Here is a 21,074-nt window from a genome sequence, read left to right as displayed (position 1 = left end):
ACAATAAGAGGTAATACAAATGCAAGTTATCACAAGTCTAATATGAGGGGAAGGTGAAGCAAGTTTTGTAAGCCTAAGACACGAGAAATACTGGTGAGTCTTCTATCTTAGGGTAGAGAAGGATGCTGCTGGAAGGTAATTGTTTCTAGCAATATCACTATGCCAATTCATATATTACGTTAAACATTTTAGAATTTTTGGTCTTGTTGTCTGACTAGTAGCAGAAGATGAGCAGGATATTAGTTAGTTAATCTGCTATTTTCCAAAGGAAGTTCTGTTATTCTATGATTAATTATACTTCTCTAGATCTACTTCAGTTAACCATTTATGTTTAGCTAGATGTATTTGTAAAATTCCTTCTTTTGTAGCTATTTCGATAACTTCATGCACTAATGATTGTAAAATGAGAAATCAGCTTTGATTGTTTGATTAACCATGTATACATAGCCATTACTTGTTGTCTGTAGATACTCTCAGCTCTCAGTCAGAACTTCACGCATTACAAAGTAAAGAAGTATCATTTGACCTAACAAAAGAAAAAACAAAGTGAAGTATCAGATTTAATATATATTTTTATACAAGCTTTTTCTGTGCTTTCCATCCATTTATTCAACTTAAACTAATTTCAACTTGTCATTTACCATACTTTCATCTTTACCAGTACTGACATTAACCTGATGTATCTGTGGGATGTGTAGTGCCTTTGATGTTAAAATTTCTAGGATAGTAGAACTCTTGTTAAGGTTCATGTGTGGAAGTTTCTAGAGATATAAGGGATTTTCTTTTATTTTATGGGACATCTTAAAGTTGGATTGTCAACTTGATATGAGCAACCAAAATCTCAGTTCCATTTCTGTGCTTGCGTCTACGTGAACAGTTGTGTCCATTCTCCTTCTATCAGATGGATCATATTATCCATTCATACACGAGTTTAGGAGCGGGTATTACTACCCATGTCGCAATCATATGGACTAGTATTACCATATAATATTGATCAACCTTGTGTTTTATGCCTCAGTACAATAAAAAATTTAAGAATGTAAAAGATGTTAGTATGTGTCTCCATCTACACTGTAGCATACTGATGTATTTACCACCCAGTAGAGTCTGGTAGATATTTCATTCTTTAACAGGGATGTTGATTTTTTGCGTTTATATGCCTTACAAAATCTTTTCATTTGTGAAAATGTACCTGTTATTGCTTTTCATCAGTTGTAAAAATACCTAATCATTGTGATGGTGTGCCACTGATTGTACTTAAAACTAGTAGCTATATCACCAGGCAATCCTTTTCAATGAATTGATATGTACAATGCACGTGCAGGCTCGCATGTGACTAAACTCTTTTTTTTTTTTAATGGTTCTTGTGAATTGTTAATTCTTCTTGTTTAGAGTCTTTATGGGTTCAACGTGCATTTTGATTTATATTAAGGTTGATATTCTGTAGCAGGTTTTCAGACAGTTCCTATTTTCATGCAGACTGGTGCTCCAGAGAAACGACAGGAAGAGATAAGGGCCGTGGCTGACATTGTGAGGGATTCACCCCACAAGGTACATGCCCATTAGCTTTTCTCTTTAATCACAGAGTATTTATGACTTTGCTTTTGGCTAGTTGTTGTAGCTTGCTTGATTAACAATATTGCGTATTACTAAAGGAAACATATTAGATCTGATCTAATTGGTCCTTCATTATACAGCAAAACTTCTAGTATGTCTCGTATCTGTACATGGAGTTCAGGGTCACATGCGCTGTTTGCATACCTCTAGCTCATTAACTTCCCTGATACACATGATTATTTTTATTCTGTTATAGTCATTTCATCATGATCATTACCATTTATTACCTGTGTTTAACTTGCATGTTAAATTATTATAATTCTTGATTTCATGCAAAGTTGGATATATCAATGTGAATAAAGGTATACACCTAAATTATCAAGTTACTAACAAAATTTTGTTAGGGTACGGAAAATAAAATATCATACACAAGTTGGGAGTAGGCTCATGTCCATCAAGTGTTTCTTTGAAATCACCAATGAGTTGCTAGTAGTACAAGTGGGAGAGCTAATTAGAGTTTTTTCTCATTCTTCTTACAAAGCTCGTCTTCACTCTGTTAGTTAAATAGTTCATGAAAGACTGCTTATTTTGTCAAGCATATAACTTAAACACCTAAAGTGTGGTTGAGTTGCACAAGACCTTAGTACATGAACATTTCATTTTTATCTTTCCTAGATACTTTTAATGGCCATGCTTTTCTAACTATCTCTAAGGATCATGCTCCATCCCATATATGTATGCCTGATTTGTTGACCAATAAGGAATATATATTTCATATGTTATGCCAATTTGAACATTGACAGCTTTTAGATATGATTTTGAAATTCACTTTTAGGCCATCTTATCTTTTCCTACCCATTGGCCAGAACTGTTAGCAAAGTGGGCTTAAAATAGGTTACAATGCAATTCAATTATCTTGAGATCCCTATTCTTTAACATTCCATTATAAGGAGGTTTGTTAGTTGTTCAATCATCACCTTTAGATAAAGAAAATAAAAAATGATTGACATTAAAGGATAGATGATTCTTCTAGGAAGAACATATTCTCGTATCATACATATAAATACCTAGTTTGTATGTGTTATTCCAGTGTATATGTATAAAGTTTGAATTAAAATATATTCTTTCCAAAGATGATTTCCTAATTTTATATGTGAATGATCTGGTTAATGCTAGTCATTTTATTTTCAATTTTTAGAATGTAAAAGCTATTTAATATATGTAAATTGCCATGAAAACCCCAATTTGTTGTTACTAAGTTCCTTAAGATTGACCAAGTGAAATCATCAATTTGAACTGAAACACCTAAACATATTCATTATCTTACATGAATCAACTTTTGAAGATATCAATGGTTAAAGAGTGGGCGGTTGAAACGGAGAGGTATACTGATGTTTTCATCATGCAGACTGTTGGTCAAAAAGAAATTTTTCATAAGATTGTGATTTGATCCATCCTACTTTGTGGTTTAAAGTGTTGAACTATTAGGGAACAACGTATACAAAACAATAATCTAGCAACAATGAGAATGTTAACGGGAGTGTGGGATAAAAATAATAAGAGAAGAAAATATTATTATTGAGGAATAATTAGGTTTGCTTCAATAGTGAAGAAAATGAGAAAAAATAAATTGAGATAGATATGTTCAAAGGTGATGGTCCAATAGATTTTGTTAGTACATGAGTTGAATTTATAAGTGTGGTAGGTGTAAGGTGTCGAGGGAGATTAAAGAAAGACTAGCTAAGATAATTTTAAAAAACATATATATGTTTGGTTATACAGCCTACATATGTCATTTATCATAGTTGATGTTCTCAACATCTAATGCTGGTTATATTCTATTTTGTATTCCAGATCTTCATAGGAGGAATTTCTGAGGATATCTCATCTAGTCTTGTAAGTTTATCGAAATTATTTTTTAAAATAGAAAAAAAAAATTCTACAGATTAGTTTTATGAACTAGATTGTGATCTTCCATGGTTGTGCAACTTCAGTTCGGTCACATTGACTGTTGAGTTATTCTTTTAGCTTGAAGAGATTGTCAGTGCATATGGGGATCTTAAATCATATCGCTTTGGGTTTGAGAAGAAACATAATGGACCATGTGCTTTTCTCGAGGTACAAATTTGTGATTCATGCTTTTGACATGACTGAAGTTGCTGATACTGAAATTTGGTACGACAGTATGAAGACCATGCAGTTACTTTAAAGGCATGCTCTGGGCTAAATGGGATGAAGCTTGGTGGGCATATTCTAACTGTAGTGCAAGCTCTTCCTGATTTCCAGGTCGAGGTACTTTTATTTTCAAAGTCATCTATTTCGCATAAGTTAGGTTAATGAGATATCTGACCTGCCACTATAATGGTTTTCAGGAAAACAGAGTGTGCTCCATGTTATGATATTCCTGTGCATGCCAAGCCACTACTTGCCCCATCAACTAAAGTCCTTCATTTAAAAAATGTGGTATGTGAAACCAAACAATGTTTGTTTTCGACTGTGTAAAGATAGAAATATTGTTAGTGACATGTTAATTTCTTGAGTTACCTCTTACTAAGACCTTTTTTTGAGAAGTTCAATGAGGAGTTTATGCTGCTTTCTGAATCCGAACTGGAGGAAGTGTTAGATGATGTACGTTTGGAGTGCACGAGGTCTGTATACTTGCATGTCTGTCATTATTCTCAATGTCGAAAGCATCATGATGGATTAGTTTTTGAATTGCAGGTTTGGAACTGTAAAAGAAGTCAATCTCGTAAGATACAACGACAACCAAGTAGCTGTTGCTGGAGCTTGTGAAACGTGTAATAATGAAGATTCCATCGAGATAGAATGCAGAACAGAGGATCCAAGCGATCAGCATCAACACAGTCAAGATCTAATGCGTGAAGGAGACATTGAAAGTGCAGGAGATACCAGCAACGGTAGTGGTGAAGATGTGCTGCGAATCGATGACTCTTCTGCAATAGAGATACAACATATTGCTGATGTGGAAATTGGCCAACAACTGGAATCTAACAAGGTCACAAGTATGAATGAAGAACAGATTGGCCCAAGTCCAGGTTCATCGTCACCGAAACTAGATACGGTAGATGCCGAAATTGGAAGTAGCTCTTGCCGGAATGTTACTGCTGCTGAACCTGCAGAATCCACAATTGATCGAATGGACTCCAGAACAGTAGTAGACAAAGGAACTGGGGATAGCGACGAGTTTGCGTTCGAACCAGGCAGTATATTTGTGGAGTTCTTAAGGAAAGAAGCAGCTTGCACGGCTGCACACTCATTGCACGGTCGAACTTATGGCGAACAGATTGTCACAGCTGGCTTCTTCCCGTACGATAAGTATACAGCACGATTCCATGGATCAAAGCAGTCATGACAGTGATTCAGACTTTAAAATTGATCTTCATAGTAAATGAAGGTTTTACGGAAGTAGAACTTGACAAAGACATCGGAGGTTGTTAGTTATTATTACCCATATGTAAGTACAAATATCGATATTCCAATTTCCTCTGCTAGATTGCCTCCAGATTTTGCTGCTGACTTTCTACTCAAATATGAGCAACATGGAAAATGAGTCTGTTATGTGACTGGAACATTTACCTGCTTACTGTCTTAAGAATTTCATTCACATTGTCGAAAATGGAATTGGTTGATGGGGGATGAAATAGTTATTCAATATATTTTTTAAAATTGGGTTCATAAAATGAAAAAATATATATTCATACACATGTATTAGTAGTTTGGTAGATCTCATTTTTTATATATGTATTCAGTTGGCAAAGATTATTAACTAATAGATAGGGAAGCCTTTAAATTATGAAAATATTCATAAAAAATATCTTGTGTTATGTATTGAATTTTTTTTTTTCTTTTCTCTTCTCCCAAAGTTGTCTCCCATGTGTGCTAAACGTTTGCTCGCCGTCGTTCTCTTGTCGTGTAAATACCTCTATGCATCATCGACCGTCGACTCTCTTCGTCTTTCTATTTATATTTATTCCCTTCTCTTCAAAACAGCAACAGTATGGCCAACAGCAGCATGCTCAATGTTATTACAGTCCGTAGGACCATTAGCTGGAGGTTGATACGAAATACTTGTTGTAAGATAAATATATTTTATTTTAGTAGGTCGATTTATAAATAATTATTCGATTGTAATAGAGGTCTCGGGTAAGGATTTGCTGTCAAGTGGAGTACCTCTTGCGGGCATGATTAATTCAAACTTTTGCTCATAATCTAATTCAACTAATTTGATTTGTCTAGGTTAATTGATTTGGTAGATTTGCTGGACTCTCTTCGTTAATAAATTTGGTATTACGATTCGATAAGATTTATTTATGTTTATTTAATAATAAAAGAATATATAAAATATACAAACTCGATGTATCTCTCTTCTCAAGCATTATTTTCTTGACGAGTGAGAATTGTTTAAAATAAAATATAAACCTCCAATAAGATAATTGATCAAGACAACTAAAACAGATAATGTCTCCTCTACTAGCAAGGCATAGAAAAGGCTGATAAACACATCTTATTGGCCTATTCTCATTCTCCATGAGTTTTTTGTTTCGTGTTTTCCGACAAGCATAGAGAGGTAGGTAGGTATAAACTATATGCATCAATAAACACGAGAAGCTCATTGGGTAAATGGAACTGATCGTCAAACTCCTTCAAAAAAGATCGGAAAACAATTCACAATGTCGTACTTCGCCTAAATTCAATTCACCCAGGGAGACGGTCCAGTTTCACCACTGCCATCAATGTAAGTTTCTGGCATTGGCCACATCTTTAAACCACTCGAATCTCCCCAGAATCCTTGAGTAAACCAGCTGCTTACGAACGACTAAGGATGCTTTCCATTCGTCAGATAGAAGGCTGTCTGTCGTATTACAATGAAAATAGCCCAACTAGCGCAGATAGCAGCAGCTTGGTTTCCTGGCAAAAAAAAAAAAAAACAATCAGCAAGTTAGAGAGTGGAGTGAATAATGATCAGCCGCTTATGACTAGGTATTCCATTAGCACAGTTCGGTCCTGTGCCAAATAGCCGGTTGGCGTGTTGTGTGACCGATAAAAAATTCCATGCCTTAATAAGGCGTGCTTCAGGATAAGATTTTTTGAGGAAAAAAAATGGTATTTCAATTCAGTATTTTTCTACAATGCTGAATTGATTCGCAAAATACTTCTGAGCTTTATTATTGTGTCATAAACAAATTTGATCGGTTTGTCGGTTACCTCAGCCATGAACATAGTCGCTAGCATTCCAATGTAAAAGAAATTGAGATGGGGAACTGAACAACAATGTCAAACAGGGCATAACAAACAAAATTAATGCTATGTAAAATATAAATTGAACAATAACAGTGCATTAGTTGCACATGAAGTAAAATACCTGGTCGATAAAAAATCTAAAATGCTATGCATGCTCAAAAGCCTTTGCCTATGTCAGATATACTGTCTCGGGATATTGACTATCATACAAACACATAATTTACGAAAACCTGCCGAAACAAAAACTAGCACCCAGAATATAGTAGATCATTTCCTATTGTCCTACCCCTGAAATTTCTACCTGGTCTTGCATTGGCAAATCATGTGTTATCCCATCTAGGCATAAAGGGAGAATTACACTAACCTAAAGAAGTCAATATTGTCCCGGGGCTATGGTGCCACGGTAAGACATTCAGGTTGTCACCTAGGCATCCACGGTTCGATCCCCAGCTATGATGTATTTGTAAGAATTTTCCCTCCAAATAGGACGCGCAACCAAAGGATGTTGGGCTCTAAGGCTACCCGCCACGCGCGCTTTTCGATTTATCCTGGTGTCCGGTGGAAAAATTCCGTGGGGTTAGGCCGGTCACCCCAAGACTAATCAATGAGGCTAACTAGGTTTATCATTTTTTTTTCTATTTGAATGCTTTGACCACTAGAAGTTAATAAAAATATTTTTAAAAGTTTAAACATGTTTCAGCAAGTGCAAGAATATTTTTAGAATGTCAGATGGAAGGCGTCGGTTGATAAATTACAAAGTGTGGTGTGCCTGTTGGTAAATGCTAAATTTTATGTGTGCCTTTTGGTAAGTATTGAATTTCACTAATTAAATATAGCCTTTCTCTGTCAAATTGTCCTTTGCCCGGTCAAGACTCACTTTTGATCAAAGCGAGGAGAAATTTCATAACAAAATATAGCTAAAATTGATGCCAGCATTCTATGATAGCCTTCAACGGGTGAGGAATGCAGAAAGTATCAAACAAGGACACTTTTAAGGATGTGTTGACTTCTTACTTACTGTTTGATAGGTGGCTTGTTAAATCACAGAATCAAGCTACCTCTGACCTTCATAAATTCCTATGATTTAGCATAATAATAGATGCGGAGCAGGGATACTTGTGACAAAAAAGTGCTCCAAATAAAGGGTTTCAGTGGCATACCACACAAAATGGAAAAAAAAATCACTTCACATTTGCTTGCAGACAGTTGTGAAGAAGAAACTGATGTTAGAAAATCATACACGCAAGAAACGAGACTGAATTCTACAAAAGGTGAAAGCTGAATATATGACAATTGTGAAGAAGAAAACTGATGTTAGAAATCATACACGCAAGAAACGAGACTGAATTCTACAAAAGGTGAAAGCTGAATATATGACAATTGAGAAGAAGAAAACTGATGTTAGAAATCATACACGCAAGAAACGAGACTGAATTCTACGAAAGGTGAAAGATGAATATATAAGTCAAGGGTTTGAGTATTCAATCAGTGTCTAAATAAAATTACTTAAATCTCAGAAGAGTAGATTTTCAAGAAACAAGTTTGAATATTCATTTCATTGTTTAACAAGATAACTTAAATCTTAGAAAGTGAATTCTTGTGACTAATGAGACAGTAATGGCATATGGTTTTGATTAACATAACAAATGAAACAATAAAAGACTGATCGAAAGCCTTACTAGCAAACACATGGAATTCAGCTGTTCACTTTCAGCAGAAATCTGTGGAGCAAAGAACCAAGTTATTGCTGTGGCACATATGTCATTGGATATTCATTTGTTTACAAAGGAATGATTTGCAAATCAGAATCAGACAGTTGGGGTGCAACTGTTAGCTCTGCAACGATTGTCAAACTTCTAGTGCCTGATGTTTTAACTCAGACTTTTCAGTTTTATTTGACATCCCAGAAAAATTCTGTACATACCAAGGAAGAACAATGGTCCTTTTCATAAACCATGGTGCCATTTATGGTAAATTTGAAAAAAAAAAAAAAAAAAAAAACCTACTCTTATTTATTCACAACAAATGGTGATTGGAGTTGTCAGATCACCGCCCCATGTACTGCTAGGAAGAGGAGCCTGTGCCTAGAGAACCTAATGGCCTATAGTGAAAGATCAGCATCAATAGGAAGATAACATAAGGCGATGCACATTAGAGGCACCTTCTCCTAAGGCCAATATATAAGACCTGCTATAACAATGCGAGGGTCCTTTTAGCAGGTCACATCGTATCTGTTGAAAGTTAGGTCATAACAGGTGACTTCTATGATCCAAGAAATATATGCATGAGAAATTTTATCATTTCTAATTCTATGCACTTAAATGATTGAAGCAACCTAAATACACAAAGCAGTAGGACCTGATACCGCAAAACACTAAAATAGTTGCAGATTCACAATAACTTACAGAGTTTGATTGTTGTGGAAGACGTCATCTGAAAGGTTCAACTGGTGCAGTCTCTTCAAGGAGAGTGGCAGCCTGAAAACACTCAGAAGCTTCAAGTGCCAACCTTGGATTTTCAGCTTTATAAATTAGACCAAGATTGAACCAAGCAATATGGTTAGCGTGGTCAAGTCGAAGTGCATCAGTGAGGAAGCCTTTGATGATGGCCAATGAAGTGTCATTTAGATCTCTAAGGACAATCGCAGTGGAGACCAAGCTAGGGACATGGCCTGGTTCTATGTCCAAGGCTTTAGCATATGCTCCTTGAGCTTCTTTAAGGAGGCCCTTTGCTTCATATAACTGTCCTGAAATCAATAGAGTTTAATGTGTAAGATTAAAATTGAGTGGAAATTTACACAAACAAAAAGCATTCGAAATAAAAGAGAGAATAGAAAAAGAATCTTTACATGACTAGTATATTGATAGTGGGTGGATCCATGGTTTAAAGTGCCGTGCCGAAACAGTTGAAACGAGTGAAACGTCTCGTTCCGTTTGGCGATCGGCACCGCACAACCCCGGCGCCAGACCCGCGATAGGTGCAACGTGTTGCGCGACCCGTGGTCACAGCGGAGGGTTCGCTCGACCTTGCAACAGCAGCGGAGGGGTCACATAACCCTTCCACTGTCACCGTGGAGACATTGTGTGACCCTGCGGTCGCTGTAGAGGGGTCGCACGGCCAACGCAATCACGTTGAAGGAATCACACAATCCCTGCGGCCATGGCTGGTTGCACAACCCATGACAGTGCTGAAATCGTGCGGGCTCGCGAGTGGTGTCGGATTTCAAATTTTTTTAATTAAACTTAGATTAATTATTTTAATCAACTCCTAGTTATGATGATCTTAAAGAGATTTTATTAAACCCTAATAAAATTATCTAATTAATTTTATATTTCATTTATTTTAATTTAAAAATTATAATAACATTTTGATTTATTTATTTATCTATTTTCATATTTTTCCTTTTTTTAAAGATTATTTTTTATATTGTTTATTTTTTAAATATTTATGTTAAATATTTTAGTTTTTTAATTAATCTATTTTTTATTTAAAAAATACCGAAACTATATCAGCACGGCATGATACGGTACTGAAACCGTATCGTTCCGGTGCAGACCGAAACCTTGGCACGGGTTGAAATTTTAAACATTGGGTGGATCACGTATGCATCTGACGGTTACAATAAACAAGCAAACCATCAACCGGCAAGTACACACAAAAATTTCCACAAGATCTTCTCTAAAAATAATAAAATCCAACGATGATATGAGGTTAGCATACCTAACTACCAGAATCCCAGTATATCAATTGATGTCCTCAAAGGTGGAACAGGACAGGGAGGACTAAGCAGGGAAGGTTAATAATGAGAAAATTCAAAAATTAATGGTGTTGGAGTCTTTGCAAGAATGTAAGACATTCATCTTTCATATGCGCCCAAAAGAAATGCAAAACCAATCAGTTTATACAATTACAATCTGATCATTAACAATAACGCTACTCCAAATACTTATTATAATATATCCCGTTACACCAGCTAGATCAAACAAGAAACTGTCTCAATGCAATGAGACTATAGAGCAAGTAGGTCCTAATGGAATCTATGAGATCTTGCAACAAAATAATATAGGAAGGATGAGATACGAGAGGCACAAAACCAAAAATGTAAGATGTGCTTCATGAACGTGCTATTCATCACGACAAATTATAAATGATCAATGGCAACAAGTCAGGTTCATTGTAAACTATAGAACCATAGTAAATGAGTCACTACATGAATTCCTCAAAGGGAATTTGAGAACAGAACTAGTTTATCCAAAGTTCTAGTTAGATATCCGCATCTTCTTATTTAGTAAATTTGTACTGCTAAATTCTTCTCTTTAGATGAATCACAGAATAGCCTATGTATTGAAAGATATCTAGGAACAAACCACTCCAATCTTGAGGCAATCATGGCAGTTACAATAATCTGCTTTCGCAGATTATGTTGAAAACTAACCAGTTTAAGCTGAAGAAAACAACAAATTCAGGATAATTAAACAGCTGAAAGGTCCACTGACACTAAGTAAAAAGAGTCTTTTAGAAACAATCATCTAATTAAATTCTCATGAACAAAAGAAAATCAAGAGAAAAAAAAAATAAAAACTAAAACTAGAAAGCAGGTGATTATTGCAGACCGGCAGTATATAAAATGTAGCTTGGATAAAGAAAAAATAGTTGACAAACATGGATACCTGTTGCATGCCATGCTAAAGCAGAATAAGGATTAATAGCTTTGAAATTTTTTAAGCAAACTTCAGCATCCCTCCATTGTGACATGCTTATGTAGACATTAGTAAGATCATACCAAGTCTGAAGTTCCAAACTTCTATCAATTTTTCCACCCTGCAAATAGAAATCTGTGAAGTAATATTTCCAGATATATCTGAATTGAGAGGGATAAAATATTACATTATTGATGCATGGAATTGCAACGTATGTATTTATAGCCCTTAGAAATATACTAAATTTTTCTCAAACTTAGGCATACCTTAAACTAGGTTACATCTAATATTTTTAACACTCCCACTGAAGCTACAGTGTAGATACTATCTAAGTTGAACTTCTTCAGATGAATTATAAAAAGTCTCTTAAGGAAAAGATAAACCTGAGTAAAACACTTATCAAAAAGCAAAAAAACAAGACTGGTGCAGTGGCATGAAGATTCAAGGCTCTGAACTGATCTTCAAAGAGATGGCAACAAGATTATGGTTGTCAAGAAAGAGATATTAGAAATTCGTGAAGATCTTTAAATGTCTCGACTTAGTTCCTTGACTCCTCAAATTCAAGACATCATGAGATTTTGAAGTTTGAGGTTAGATAAAAATTGAGAGATTGCAGAGTGAAATAAATATATCAAGGTTCAGCATCTACTCTTGAAATTTTATCAAGGTTTAAAATTTCCAACAATGTCAAAGTTTCAATCATGGACCAGAACTATATATAACTATCTATCTTTGGTATCATATCATGTCATGCCGATGCAATTTCGCATATTTTTAAAATATAACTGTATATTAATTAAAAAAACACTTTTATTAATATTTAATTATTATAATCGTTAACTATTTTATATTTCAAGTGTCGAGTTCATATTTTAATATTATCTCGTGAGATGTTTAATGCCTATTAAAATTTTGTAGCAACTATTAAACATAGCAACCAAGTTTTTATTCTACTAAGTGGAATCGGTTATATGGATCCTCCTGCGTCATTAGGGTCGATCACAAAGAGCATATGTTGTTCTCCTCCATTTCAACAATCCTATTTGTATCTTATGTAAAACATTTATCAACCTCTCTATCATTTTGCAAAAATAAACCTAGGCTCTTAAATCTCTATAACTCATTATCTCCCATCTTAACAATTATCTTATTACGTCTGCTACTATTGAACTTAAATTTTATATATTGTCTTTATCTTACTAACCTTAAATTATTTTACTTCCCATATTTCCTCACACACACACACACACACACACACACACACACATACACACACACATATAATAATTTTTTTAATATAACAGTTTTAATTTAAACCATTATGTAATTCTTTTTGCCGCCAGGGTCACAATTTAGTCGATGATCACGATTACTTCATTTGAGGTTTCAACCAATGCTCTCTCCTCCAACCACATCTCCCACCCAGATAAAAAAACCTTATTTATGTGCACCACCCAAAGTCAAAAAGTCGTCGCCACTCAATGTTGCTCGTCACTGCTATTACCACTTGCTAATCGACGTTTCTTGTTGCTTCCTATTAAGTTTTCAAGCATTTTATAGCCCTAAACCTAGTTTTTTTTTAAATATCTATAACTTTACTGCCGCTTTCATTTTATAGTATTAGATTGGCATTTTAAGGGCTACATTTCAACACCACAAAGCATAAAGAAAAATAATCCTATGGTAAATATATGAAAAATAAAAGTATACACTACAATTCTTAGTGCTTTGTCATTGCACATCAAGCAACTTCTACAAGATGAATGATAATTATAAGATGGAAGATAATGACAACAATGAAGCAAGATAAATCTACTAAGCAATTAGAAAATATATTACAAAATCAAAAACTTTCTCATATGATATGACATGCCCATAAAACATATTTGTTATTGTAAATGCCAATCTTAAAAGATTTCTAACATATAATATTCTATTTAGTAAAGGTTGTTTAGACTGAGATCCTACATAGGACAATGAGTAAGCATAGGATTGGCCTTAGACCAATTAAGATCATACTTGGGATCTGGATTGTTTAAGTAAAATTGGATCATAATATTGTGAGATCCTGCAGGCTAAATCGCAATCTTGACTACCATGAGTATTACAATTCATGCATTTATATCCCTTAGACATAACTAATTCTATCTATAACTTAGGCATGAAAGTATTATGTAACACTATGTTAGTGTAGAAGCCAATGCATATAAATATATAACAAACAAAAAGGAATAATACATATTAATATATATAACAAAAGAAAAAGAATAATAATCCATTGTGACAGCTAATAAAAGCATTTTAGAAGAAGAAGATTATTTTACCTTCAAAGTTGCTAGTCCAAAGCCAAAACTTTTAGTCTTCAACTGAATTACTGCAAGAAGATGAGTATATGTCTCAATTGCATTCTTCAATTGCCCTTGTGCGATTTGAATTTTAGCTTTAGTCCTCAACAATACCCCGTGATTCCATTTTCCTGTTTGTTCCAAAGCAGCATTAATAATAGTTTCAGCATCAACAAACCGCTTCTGTGCAGACAATATTCGAGCTAAAAGAATCCATCCTTCAATATTTGATCCAGCTTCAAGTTGCATGAGCTGTTTGGCATAACGAAGAGCTGAATCCAACTTTCTTTGTTCAGCATTTTCCAAGCTTAGATTATATAAGATCCTATAATCTTTCCCAGGGACCACTTTTTCAGCTTTTTCAAGCGAGTAAATTGCCTCAGACTGCCTTAAAACCCTCTCTGAGTCAGAACTAGAAGACCTAGCCTGAGTTGAAAGAGAAATTCCAAGTAAACAATTAGCTAGACTTTCAATTTGGCCACAGCAACCATGCAAGTTGGTGAGAGCCCTGCGTGCAAACATAACACCATCTTCTGCACACGAAATATTCTCACCACAAACTTTAGAAGCAAGTAACAATGCTTTCACACAATTTGGATCCTCTGAAGCACTCAGTAGCTTTCTCAGTAGATTCAAAGCAGTAAGATCATCATTTTCCCCCAAATAACACAAAGCAAGAGTATAGTATTGGGTTTTCCTATCTAGGGCACCAGGTAGTAATTCTTCTACCTGATTGGCCAGTGAACCTAACTGCCCTGATATGGCTAGCGCAAAAGTCAGATGATGAAGAATAGATGGGTCCCATTCAATTCTCTTCAGAGAAAACTTTCTCAGTAGAATAGTTAACAGAAGAACAGCCTCTTCTATATTGTTCCTAGGAATAAAAGCGCCATCCATTTGAAAACGAAGGTTAGGGGGACTTGCATCAAAGCCTCCATAAAGAAGAAAAATAGCAAATTCCTTTTGTATCTTTGCTGTGGTGACAGCATCAAGATTCCAGTGTCCAAGAAGGGCTCTCCGGTAAGATAAGATGACCTCATGGGAAAACCCAGCCAGTTTCCATAGCTCCGGAAGTAACTCAACCGCCCTGCGTACTATCTCCTGTAACTTACTATCAGTAAGAAAGTTCCCCACAGAGCCATCAGTTAAAGCAGACTCTAAAGTGTCCAGGACAATGTTGCATGATTGAGCAGCTTCTGCAACAAATTTAGAAGTATCTTGGACATTCGTTAAATTCACATTCAATTCATAATGAGCAAAAAGATTAAAAAAAAAAAAACAGAAACAAAAAAGATACTGCCTAACTAATACATCTGAGAAACAAGAAACTAAAGTTACATGATGAATGGCGATACATATTTACCATAAAGAAGTTACATAGGTAAAATTTGTTTCAGCAGGTTTAACACATCGACAACAGAATTTCTTACATCATAAGGAGAGGATGCAAGAGAGGTTAAAATATCAAATGTTTAGTCACGAAGGCCAAGCTTGTCAGCTGCTCATTTTGGAGATTCAACACCCCAATTAGAGCATCCACATCAGTTTCCCTATCACTATATCTAAAATTTAGGGTAAATAACTTACTTTATTAAATTTAAACAATCACTTTTCACTTCACACTACATCAACTACCCTAAAATTTCCATTATTTTTAATTTTTTATTATTTTCTTCTCTTTCTTCTATTTTTTTATTATTATATTTATAGAATGAGTGGAAGAAGAGATATTGAAAAGAATGAGTGGAAGGAGAGAGATTGAAAAAAAAAATATTATTTTACTTTTAGAATAGAGGTTTCATTTCCTAAATTTAGAAAATCACTATTCATCAAATCTAAATTTAGGGAATAGATAGGATAGCTGATGCAAAGACTTTTTAGCTACCCTATCTAAAATTTAGGATAAAATCTTTGAATAGAGTAGCTGATGTGGATCCTTGTACACTTTTCAAACAAAGTTACATTCATTAAAATTTGTCTATCAAAACCAAAATTATAACTAACAAAAAATTATATATACTAGATCACACACTCTTAGTGCTTATCTCCAATTTCCTTAATATATTAACATTCCTTAGAGAAAGGATCCTCTGATCTCATTTCAAAATTTTGCAACAAAAGAAGAGTTCTCTAAAAGATATTGCACAAATGCAGCACTAGTGATGAAACACACTTCAGATGCTGCTGAAGCAATAATATAGAGATATGCACTAGTGAAAAGCTATGTTATAATAAGTTGCAATATGCACACAGCAACAAACATCTAGGACCATAGTTTTGATTACGCCATACTTGCTATGAGTCTCTGTCATAGAGCACACTCCTAGAATCACACATGCATAATGATCAAAACATAAAGACATGATGGGTCATGCAACAGTCTTTTTAGTCAAGTGAATTGGACTTTATGCCCATACCTAGTCAGTTGAATTCAATGAACTAACATGATAAAAGTTATCTTAGAACAAAACTTAGCAGTTTGTATAGTCCAAAAAAGAACTCAAAATGTCTAGTACAAATTTCCTAGAACCCAAGAGATGCAAAGATGCATCTCTCTCAGCAATGAACATGTGATTGCCTACACTTAGATCTAGCAGATTTGGCAGTATGTGGTTCATGGGCATTCTGAAGGGAAACCTGACTCGCACTAATAAACCTTAAAATGGCACAACTACCATTTTAGGTGGCAAAAATCAGTCATAAATATATAACCTCCGCATAGTACATTCACCACTTAGAGTGGAAGGATTATTCATCCTATACGATTGTACATTTTCTAACTTGTTTATAGAAGTACCTTTACGATAATGTAAGAAATTGTATTTATGCTTGGCCACTTAGAGTGCAGTTCAAATCAGTTAGAAACTATGATTCAGAATAAAAGGCACACCTTTAAACCTTCCCAGATCTTGCAATGCTCTTGCTTTTAAATACACTGCTTCAACAAGTAAGCCAACTGCATGTATGGACATTGGCCGAGCATCCCAGTTTGTATGATTCTTGTGGTGTTCCATTCTTTTATTTATCGTGGACCTTATCTTAGGAGTCACTGAAGCAAGATCTATGCCATCAAAAACACGAAGTGCAGCTTCTACATTTCCTCTTTGATACTCCAGCCTGCCAAGCAAGGCTCTTGCTTCCTACAAGATAAAAAAAAAAAAAAAACTCTTTTATGTAACTTCAATTGGTACCAAACAATAATTTTGTATTGTAGGTCTGTATAAAGTAATGACATACAAAACATAAATACACTCTAAATACACATTGAAAACCGTTTAGAAGATAGTACAGTGGCATTGTTATAGATCAGAAGATCCTGGAAAACACTTTCATCATCAAATATACAAATTTGTATAAATATGGAAATCCAAGATACCAAGCAAATAACAGTAACCATATGCACAATGACTAAAAAAAATTGAGCTTCAAACACTTCAAGTATACTACAAAAATTCAGGTTTGAAAGAATTATACAAGATAAGATGTGCCTATAAAATAAAGGCAGCCCAATGCATGAAGCTCCCACCAATGGAGCTCCGGAGAAGGGTCTATTGTACATAGCCTTACTCTGCTTTACAAAAAGTTGTTTCGAGACTCAAACCGGTGACCTCTAGGTCACACGGCGCAACTTTACTGTTGTGCTAAGGATCCCCTTCAGGATAAAATGTGTCCATGCAAAATATTATTTAATTAACTGTTCATGATACTCAAACAGTTACCCTAGCGATTAACACATAACAGATAATAAGCAAATAAAGTTTTAGTTTGTATTTTCACAGCTTTTAGTGCTTATGCCAAAAAAGAAAATTTAATTTTAATGTGCAAAAAATTGATAATTTTCTACATATTCCTATTGTCTTCATATATACCAAGTTGTGATTCATTCTCTTCAGTATTGAGTACAGGTTAATATAGTGATCCCCTTTGGTTGAGACTTGAGATAGTCCACTACTTTTGAACCTTTGCAACTAAATTATAAAGTAATCCAATTTGAGCATGATCTATGTTTAACATACTCTTTTAATAGATGTCTTTCCATTTCCTTTTATTGTTTCCTCAAGTTTGTATGAAATAAAGAAAAAAAAATTATTAAATTAGTCATGTTATCCAAATAATTTCTAAAAATATCTAGTTGATCTGTAGTAGATTACATTTGCTTGGGTGAGATAATTGAAAAATAAACCAATATCTCATTGCAAATGCACTAGGCATAGCTACTTGAAGCAATAAATATTCTTAGGCGGGCCTATATAATACCTACCACAAGGAACTTTTCTAAAAGTGCAATACCAATAGTATAAAAATATCTTGGGAGCAACTTAATTTACCTAAAGCTCAGGATGGGTTAAAATAAGGCTTCGCTAAGGCTGATTGATTATAAACATGTTAAGCATCAGCATTTTGTTAGCCTTTAGATAATGACAAGCCAAATGTTTAAATGAATATGCTAAATTGAGCTTGACTATGTATACCCTCATGCACAGCAGCACGGCAAAATAAGCTCACAAAGTAACAGAGAATTGAATGTATTGTTTCTTAATATCATAAAGACAATCCTAATTCTAGAATTGAAAGTATATAGACATGCATGTGCATCAGAACTTTATGAAGGGCTCATCACCACCATAAACTGGTGCCTAAAAAGACTGACACCAACCTCATAATTCAAGCAGAGACCTTCACGAAGAGATGACTCCGCTTCTTCAATGTTTCCAATGTCAACCCTTTGTTCAATCTCACTATTTTGTTGAGTATATTGGTCTACCGAGACATCTTTTGTGGACAAGAACTCAGTTGATTGGGTCATTTCGTTGACTTGCATTTGTTCACCAGAACACAAGCAGTTCATTGTGTTCCTCATAAGGACAGAGAAGGAGCCTCTCCTCTTCATTCATTTCTAATCATTCACGCAGCTTGAAGAAGATTCTGTACCATCTACTTTTGAGAGATACCTAGCATATACAGAAAAGGAAGGAGTGTTAAAGAACCACTGATGAGTGGTATCCCAACTGACAGCAAGCAAATCAATTCGAACTCCATTGAACTGTTGTGAAATTCCTCATAAACAGACAAAATAAAAGATGGAATATCACACACAAACAGACATGATGAATCCAGTGTTAGGGACCTATCCAAGAATTCAACTTTTGCCTTAATTTACCATAGAAAACTTTGCAACCTTGACAATCTGCGAAGGGTATGAGACAAGAAAACAAAAGACTAAATCACTGATGAAACTTAGAAAAACTGAGAGATCGAACAATACAAAACAAAAGTTTATAACGCAGACTTACTATCTATCTCAGGGGAAAAGGAAAATATGAAACCAAGAAAGAAGATTAACAATCAAACACCTCAAAAGCCTGGATCCCAACACAAAGAGCAATTCGAACAACCACAAAACGGCCCCAGATGAACCAAAACCCACCCAAAACCACACCTTTCGCGCCCTCCGTCCTCTCGAAACCCTAATTACCGATTGCGAAAACACAACCCAAAGAAGATCCTACCAGAGATTTCTTCAACCTCCCCGTCCAAAATAGGCAGACACTCGCCAACTCTCGGAACCTGGCCAAGTTAATGTAGCCAGTAATCCACAGAAGGGATACCGGACGAGTTTGGAAAGGGGCAATAAAAAAGTACTTCTAGGGCAATAAATCTTACCAATTCAACCAACCCTCGATCGGGGACCCAGCAATAAAATCTTAAATCTCTCGACCTCTTTGATGAAATTCCGCCGAGGAAAAAAGCAAAATTCCTCAAAAAGAATCGCCCTGCCAAAGCATTCCGACGGTAATTCAAAGGAAATCGCTCCCTTTACCCTTCGAATTCCTCGAAATCTCCTATCAGGGAAGGGCGGCTTCTAAGAATTCTATTCAAATTAAGAAATCATCGCAATTTCTTAGGAATGTGGCAAAGATCGCTGAGAGACTTTAAAAAATAAAATAAAATTCAATTGTGCGTTTACTTGAATGGATAGAAAATGATGAGCGTGAGTAGGAGGAGGAAATGAATGGATAGAAAAGAAGATGGGTAAAAGAAAATTGAACCCAAAAAAAATATTAAAAGGACCTCCTTTATATCATATTATTAAACGAGCATCTACTTTTAAAAAAATTATCGAAATAATATTTCACCCTAATTGTTATGAAAATATCTCTACTTTTTTAATTGTTTGAAAAATCACTAAACAGCACATATAAATATTTATAATGCTCAAATTACTCCTTCATATGAATGAGGAAAAGAAATATTTAGAAATTTTCTTTCATAAATAAAGTTGTATCATTGTACTGTAACACCCCGACAGTCTCACAGTTCGATCTCGTGATCTCATGTGACAAACATAACATTATTTATCATCTTAAATGATCTATGAGATTGTACTATAAATTTCATCGTAATACGGTTTGACTTTTAGATTAGAGTATTTCGTGATATGATAATTTTATTAAATTTCTTTAAAATAATATAATTTTGATTAAAATTATTCTAACATAATGCAGTTTTTTTAAATAACTTATTTTTAAAGATAAGTATATTTGTCGAATTTGCTTTATTCTACCGTAATCTTACTAGTTAATTAAGAATTTAAATTTTTTAATAATTAATTTTAATGAAACATAAGATTAAATTATATTAACGTACTTTTTCACATTAAAAATAATTATTAGTACTTTGCTCTTATTATTTTTTATATAAAAATATATACTATTATTATGATTCTATTTAATCTCACAAAAAAAAATTTTACATTAGAGAGTATATATTTCTTAACATTTTAATAAGATAAGTTTAATATTTGATATAAAAAATTAAATTAATTTTTTATCAAGGAGAATTTATTACAGGAATTTGTTGAGATTTTTTTATTGTCGCCTTTACATTATACTATTGTATGATTATAAAATCTAATTTATAGATTTGGAATATCAATTTATACGTATTTATATATTATATTATATATATAATGCATATACATAATGATTAATTTTAATTAAAATTATTTATTTTTGAAGTAGTTCTATGCCAACGTAATGCAACTTTAATTAATACTATTTTAAAATGAAATACAGATATAGGTATTTTATATATTAAATTATAAGTAAAGTATTAATTTGTTAATTTTCAAAAGAGAAAGATTATTTTTGATGATATAAATAATTAGTAGTACCTTTTATTTTATTTCTGTCCAGAAAATTATCCATAT

The 21,074-nt window shown here is 34.2% G+C and overlaps 2 protein-coding genes across 3 annotated transcripts; one reads left to right on the top strand and one right to left on the bottom strand.

Annotated features, from left to right (window-relative positions):
- Window positions 1-5,232, top strand: LOC122023016. The gene is made up of 7 exons (XM_042581116.1): window positions 1-1,551; window positions 3,412-3,453; window positions 3,586-3,675; window positions 3,742-3,884; window positions 3,930-4,020; window positions 4,129-4,205; window positions 4,279-5,232. The coding sequence occupies exons 1-7, from the start codon at window positions 1,474-1,476 to the stop codon at window positions 4,928-4,930; spliced, it is 1,173 nt and encodes a 390-aa protein (XP_042437050.1). The 5' UTR covers window positions 1-1,473; the 3' UTR covers window positions 4,931-5,232.
- A 753-nt stretch (window positions 5,233-5,985) lies between these two features.
- Window positions 5,986-19,793, bottom strand: LOC122025772 (protein NPGR2-like). Of its 2 annotated transcripts, XM_042584646.1 has the most exons (8): window positions 19,529-19,793; window positions 19,375-19,432; window positions 18,522-18,816; window positions 16,755-17,004; window positions 13,844-15,060; window positions 11,490-11,640; window positions 9,225-9,565; window positions 5,986-6,486 (listed from the first exon to the last, which is right to left on the bottom strand). In XM_042584646.1, exons 3-7 carry the CDS (start codon window positions 18,753-18,755, stop codon window positions 9,249-9,251), a joined length of 2,169 nt encoding a protein of 722 aa, XP_042440580.1. In that variant the 5' UTR covers window positions 18,756-18,816; window positions 19,375-19,432; window positions 19,529-19,793; the 3' UTR covers window positions 5,986-6,486; window positions 9,225-9,248. The 2 variants fall into 2 exon arrangements, with proteins under 2 accessions (XP_042440580.1, XP_042440579.1); XM_042584645.1 differs by lacking the exon at window positions 19,375-19,432.
- Between the last annotated feature and the right edge of the window lie 1,281 nt (window positions 19,794-21,074).

Source organism: Zingiber officinale, chromosome 9B, assembly GCF_018446385.1.
Source record: "Zingiber officinale cultivar Zhangliang chromosome 9B, Zo_v1.1, whole genome shotgun sequence".
Classification (NCBI taxonomy): domain Eukaryota; kingdom Viridiplantae; phylum Streptophyta; class Magnoliopsida; order Zingiberales; family Zingiberaceae; genus Zingiber; species Zingiber officinale.
The sequence above is the reverse complement of the archived record's forward strand: the minus strand, read 5'-3'. Positions and strand labels throughout refer to the sequence as shown.

Bases quoted from the DNA above. Each gene is read 5' to 3' on its own strand.
- LOC122025772 (XM_042584646.1), bottom strand. From the start codon at position 18,755: ATGAAGAGGAGAGGCTCCTTCTCTGTCCTTATGAGGAACACAATGAAC. The intron at 15,061-16,754 runs GTGTGCCTTTTA...AATTTGTTGCAG, and splicing joins AGATCTGGGAAGGTTTAAAG to AAGCTGCTCAATCATGCAAC. The intron at 9,566-11,489 runs GTATCCATGTTT...TATTGATTTCAG, and splicing joins TTTAGCATGGCATGCAACAG to GACAGTTATATGAAGCAAAG.
- LOC122023016 (XM_042581116.1), top strand. From the start codon at position 1,474: ATGCAGACTGGTGCTCCAGAGAAACGACAGGAAGAGATAAGGGCCGTG. The intron at 1,552-3,411 runs GTACATGCCCAT...TTTGTATTCCAG, and splicing joins TGAGGGATTCACCCCACAAG to ATCTTCATAGGAGGAATTTC. The intron at 4,021-4,128 runs GTATGTGAAACC...TTTTTTGAGAAG, and splicing joins TCCTTCATTTAAAAAATGTG to TTCAATGAGGAGTTTATGCT.